General features: G+C 37.3%; 1 protein-coding gene across 1 annotated transcript in view; it reads right to left on the reverse strand.

The window, feature by feature from the left end:
* The window catches only part of EFCAB5 (EF-hand calcium binding domain 5), a 78,127-nt gene that overhangs the window by 59,737 nt on the left and 12,257 nt on the right, over positions 1-6,133 (reverse strand). The window contains exon 2 of the mRNA XM_012657292.1: positions 1,921-2,077. Within this exon, the coding sequence (XP_012512746.1) occupies positions 1,921-2,077 (157 nt within the window). The remainder of the gene's footprint in view (positions 1-1,920; positions 2,078-6,133) is intronic.

The following is a 6,133-nucleotide window of genomic DNA, read 5'->3' on the forward strand; positions in this document are numbered from 1 at the left end:
GCCTCGGCCTCCCAAAGTGCTAGGATTACAGGCGTGAGCCACCGCACCCGGCCACTTTTTTCTATTTTTTTTTAGTAGAGATAGGTCTTGCTCTTGCTCAGGCTGGTCTTGAACTCCTGACCTCAATCGATCCTCCCACCTTGGCCTCCCAGATCCTACTGCTAGGATTACAGGAGTGAGCCACTATGCTGGCCCATTTGTTACAATTGATAAACCTACATTGACACATCATTATTACTCAAAATTCATAGTTTTATATTAAGGGTCTCTTGATATTATATATTCTGTGGGCTTTGACAAATGTATAACATAATGCTATGTATCCACCATTATAGTTTCATACAGAAAAATTTCACTGCCCTAAAAATGCTCGGTGGGTGCTCTGCCTATTCATTCCTCCCTCCCCTCTTGCTCTTGGCAACCACTGATCTTTGTACTGTTTCCATAGTTTTGCCTTTTCCTGATGTCATATAGTTTGAGTCATACAGTATGTAGCCTTTTCAGATGTGCTTCTTTCACTTAGTTATATGTATTTAAGTTTCCTTCATGTCTTTTCATGGCTTGATAGCTCATTTTTTTTAGCACTGAATAATATTCCATTGTATAGCTGTACCACAGTTTATTCATCCATTTATCTACTGAAAGATATCTTGGTTGCTTCCAAGTTTTAGGTATTGTATGAGTAAAGATGCCATAAACATCCATGTATATGTTTTTGTGTGTATATAAATTTTCAATTTATTTGGGTAAATACCAAGGAGAGTGATTGCTGGAATGTATGTTAAGCATGTGTTTAGTTTTTTGTGTGTGCAGTAAAAAACACATAAAATTTACTGACCTAACTATCCTTAAGTATATGTATATATGTGTAAGTATATTCACACTGTTGTGAAACAGGTCTTCAGAAGTTTTGCAAATCTGAAATCCTGTACCCATTAAACAAAAACTCCCTCTCCCTTCCTTCTAGCCCTTGGTAACCATTCTACTTCCTGTTTCTATGAATTTGACTACTTTAGATACCTCATATAAGTGGAATAATTCAGTATTTGTCTTTTAAGAGTATGTTTAATTTTATAAGAAATTGCCAAACTCTTTCATTTTGCATTCCTAACAGCAATGATTAAGAGTTCTTGCTGCTCCACATCCTTGCTGGCATTTGGTATTGTCAGTGTTTTGGATTTTGACTGTTCTAATAGATACATAGTGGTATCTCACTGCTGTTTTAATTTGCAATTCCCTAATGACATAAGCCATCTTTTCATATGTTTATTTGCCACCTGCGTATCTTCTTTGGTGAAATGTCTGTTCAGGCCTTTTGGCCATCTTTTAGTTGGGCTGTTTGTTTTCTTATTGCTGAGTTTTAAGAGTTCTTTGTATATTTTAGATAACAGTCCTTTATCAGAAAAGTCTTTTGCTAATATTTTCTCCCAGTTTGTAGCTTGTCTTCATCGGTCCATTTTTAATCATTCACTTTAAACTGAAAATGTTTGGCATTATATCCAACCAATAAGTATTTTCAAATCCATACATACATGAGAGAAAATATCTAACTCTTAGAATACAGTTGTTCTTGGAACTAAGAGACACAATTTCTTAGGTCTTACAGAAATAGTCATATATACTCACCCACACAAACACATACAACAAATAAACAAACAAATGAAATCTGTGTCTGCTTGTAGTGACAAGTTTGGGAATCTCAGCCAGAGTGAAAATTTAGAAATCTTCCTAGATATTTTTTTTAATGCTCAAGACAAAATTGAAGGAATCAACTCTCATGGACCAGATAGGTCAAGAATTGACTTACCTTAGTAGCACTGAAAATTTCAAGGGAGGCTTGCAGCATTCCACTCAGTATTCTAGCAATGGCCCTCTTATCACCCACCCTACCTACCCTTCACATACATCCTCCTTTCTTACCACTACCATAGGGATCATTCCTCTGGGGTCTAGAATCCATTCATCAAATTGCTCCTGCAGAGCCTGTTTCTGAGTGTTGGCAACCTTTTCTTTCACTTTGTTTATGCTTTCTCTTCGTTCTCTTCTCTGATTAACACTCTCCTTCATCTTGGATACTCTGAAGGATGTAGATATATAAAACATGTTGTTAAGACCCTTGGATTTGATTCAGATTGTTCAAATGGCAGAATATGGGAGTTTGGAACCTAATTTAAACTTTGTACCTGTCTTTTCTCCATGAAATCCTCCTTGATTCAAGCCTGTGGTGAGCCCTTCTTCCCCCAGCACTTACTGAATTTGGCGTTAATCATAGGCTGCTTTCTACTATTATTTGACTTTCTATAGAGGTAGCACTTATTTTACCCAACTAGATACTATACTTAAGAAGTATTGGTGGGAATATGAATTAGTACAGCCATTCTGGAAAACTTAAAAACTAAAAATAGAATTAGCATCTGATCCAGCAATCCCACTTCTGGGTATTTACCCAAAAGATTTGAAATCAGTTTTTCAAAGAGTTGGCTGTACTCCTATGTTCTCTGCAGCAGTGTTCACAACAGCCAAGTTATAAAATCAACCTCATTGGCCATCAACAGATGAATGGATAAAGAAAATATAGTATATAAACACGATGGAATACTACCCAGCTTTAAAAAACAAGGAAATTCTGTCATTTGTGACAACATGGATGGAATTAGAGAACATGCTAAGTGAAATAAGCCAAGCAGAGAAAGACAAATATCGAATATTCTCACTTATCTGTGAAATACAAAGCAATCAAACTTGTTTTATTTTGAGAAGCAGAGAGTAGAATGGTGGTTATGGAGGATGGAGAGTGGGAGAAATGGGGAGATGATGGTCCAAGGGTACAAACATCTCAGACAGGAGAAATAAGGTTTTTTTAAGATTGTTGCACAGTGTGGTGAATGTAGTTAATAATAATGTATTGTACATTTTTATTTATTTTTATTTTATTTTATTTTTTTTGAGCCAGAGTCTCACTCTGTTGCCCAGGCTAGAGTGCCATGGCGTCAGCCTAGCTCACAGCAACCTCAAACTCCCGGGCTCAGGTGATCCTACTGCCTTAGCCTCCCAACAAGTACTAGAGGCATGTGCCACCATGCCTGGCTAATTCTATATATATATTTTTTTAGTTGTCCAGCTAATTTATTTCTATTTTTTTAGTAGAGACGGGTCTCGCTCTTGCTCAGGCTGGTCTCCAACTCCTGAGCTCAAATGATCCGCCCACCTCGGCCTCCCAGGTGTGAGCCACCACGGCCGGCCTGTATTGTACATTTTTAAATTGCTAAGAGTAAATTTCAAATGTTCTCACCACAAAAAATAAGCATTTGAGGGGATGGATATGCTGATTAGCTTGATTTAATTATTTCATGTTATATTCACAAATCATAACATTACTTTGTACCCCATAAATATATACAATAGTAAGCTGTCAATTTATAATGAAGAAAAAAAGTAGTAATAATAGCCCTAGATGCTGCCAAATATACTGTAAGGGCAAGGTTGAATGCACTAAGGTATTAAGGTAGTGAGCCTCTCTCTTCCCCGGACGCAGAAATCATCTGAAGGGATTGATCCCAGGTCTAGGATAGAAGTCCGGAAGAGACATTTGTAACAAGCATCCCAGTTCATTCTGATGCCTTGGACCAAACTTTTGATAACTCTATATAGGAATGTATCTTGGCCTATTGCCTTTATCTAGCCAGAGTCAATTGCTTTTACAGCCCCTGTTGAAGTCCTGGGCATAATAGTTACCCTTGTACTCAGCTAGAACTACATCGCCCAGATTGAGAATGGGGGAAGAACTGTGATTTTAATTGTTCCTATGTTCATCATTCCTATTAGGATTTCAAAAACCCCAAATTGGGTTTGATTGAAATCAAATCAAATGGCTCAGAATGATATAAATAGCCGCTGTTTTTTCCCAACAACACATGGTAGTTCTTCATCTTTCAAAGAAGAAAGACTAAGACAATCTGACAGATTTTTAAAATGCAAAAGGATTTTCAGTAAGAACTGATAAATTGGATACCTCTAATAATCCAAAACAAACAACTAAAATCGGAGTCATTATTTTATGCCAACATAAGGTCTTCAAAATTCTCTTTTGAAAAACAAGCCTTCAAAAATAAACTTTGAAGTTTGAAAATAAAAGTGGGCAAGCAGTTTATTAGTGCAGAAGGGCCTGTGTCTGAACTGTTGGAAGATTAATAAGTATTTTAAAGGAAATGCTAAGTGTCTCTGGTGCAATTGCTAACCGGCCAAACCCCTGACTACTGCTTATCTCTCACAGTCTCCAGTCCCTTCTGCCTGTCTCTCCTGGTCTTCCCCTACTACTTGTCCCTCTGCTGCTTTATGTCTCTTCCTCTCTATATATAGCATTCTCCTCAATTTCTGTCTTTGTTCCCATGTGGCTCTCTATTGTGTATTGGTGTCTTTCACCCAGCTCTTTCTTATTATTCATTCATTCACTCATTTACTTACTAACCCAGTCACTCATTCACTCATGACACAAATATTTATTTGGCACCTACTACAGAAATTCTACCATTAAAAAGCTTAGGGTCCAAAGGCAGACCAGATAAGTAAACAGCATCATGTATTAGGTACTGAGTGTCTCTATATTCTCATGTGACACAAAAGTGAATTCACGAAATTAGTTTTCTGTCATATTTCCATCTGCTTGAAATATTTTTCTCCTTCTCTTTGCCTGACTAGATCCTCTACATGTTTTACCTGAGGCTCAGACATCATTTCCTCCCTCTTATTGATGCTCAGGTTTAGAAACAAAATCTAGTTTTGTGTTTCAGGGCCACTGTACACGAGACAGCAAACATAATCCAAATGGGTTTCAAATTGGTTGCGTTGCTCATTCAGAAAATGAATAAAATTTCTCTTCTGTAACCTGCATTATCTCATGAGGATGTTTACATCAATCAACAGAATTCTAAAGCATCTAGAACTTTTAACTTTGGGCAGTAGAGGGTAGACATAACCTAAAAGCAGAGTCAAAGTACAAGGGGACTGGAAGGGAAGAAAAACTACAGTGTGGAAAATTGCAAAACTGGTCAAAAATTCTTCTTGTTCCTAAACACATGTCTCTTTGTACGGAATGTTACTTTGCAACTTGTCTCGTGAACAGGTGGAGTCTATTTCTGTATCCCCTGTGTCTACCTGTAGGCATGTGATATGCTTTGCCAATGAGCCATTAGCAAACAGGATGCAAGCAGAAAGCTGAGAAGTGCTTGAACATCGGGACTTGCCCTCTTTTATTGAACTTAGGAGCCCTTCCACTACAGTACCACATTGGAAATGAGCCTAGGCTCACCTATTGCATAATGAGCCAGTTACCTTCATTGCTTCTACAAATAGTCAGCCAACCACTAGGAAAGTGATTAAGGCCATCAACTACCATATTACTGCAATGTATGAGTGAGCCCAATTGATAATATGTGAAGTAGAGATAAGCCATGAGCCCAGCCCAAAGTTACCAACCCACAAAATCATAAGCAAATAAATGTTATTACTTGAAAGTACTACATTTTGGGATATTTTGTTATGTGGCAAAAGCTAACTAATTAAACAGTTCCCCTATATGAACAAGTGGTTTTTAAAAAAATTTCAATAGATTTAGGGGGTACAAGTGGTTTTTTTGATACATGGATGAATTGTATAGCGTCAAAGACAGGGCTTTTAGTGTACCCATCACCCAAATAGTATACACTGTACCTGATAATTTTTTATCTCTGAGCCCCCTCCAAACCTCCCCACTTCTGAATCTCTAAAGTCCATTATAACACTCTGTATTACCATGTATGCACATCCTTTAGCTCCCACTTATAAGTGACTACATGCAGTATTTGTTTTTCTGTTCCTGAGATACTTCATTTAGAATTATGGCTTCCAGTTCAAGCTGAGTTGCTGTGAAAGACATTATTTTATTCTTTTTTCTGGCTGAGTACTATTCCGTGGTAGATATATACCACATTTTCTTTATCCACTCATCAGTTGATGGGCATTTAGGTTGATTCCACATCTTTCCAATTGTGAATTGTGTTATGGATGGAATTAGAGAACATGCTAAGTGAAATAAGCCAAGCAGAGAAAGACAAATATCGAATATTCTCACTTATCTGTGAAATACAAAGCAATC

The sequence above is a fragment of the Propithecus coquereli genome, unplaced genomic scaffold (assembly GCF_000956105.1).
Source record: "Propithecus coquereli isolate 6110/MARCELLA unplaced genomic scaffold, Pcoq_1.0 Scaffold536, whole genome shotgun sequence".
NCBI lineage: Eukaryota > Metazoa > Chordata > Mammalia > Primates > Indriidae > Propithecus > Propithecus coquereli.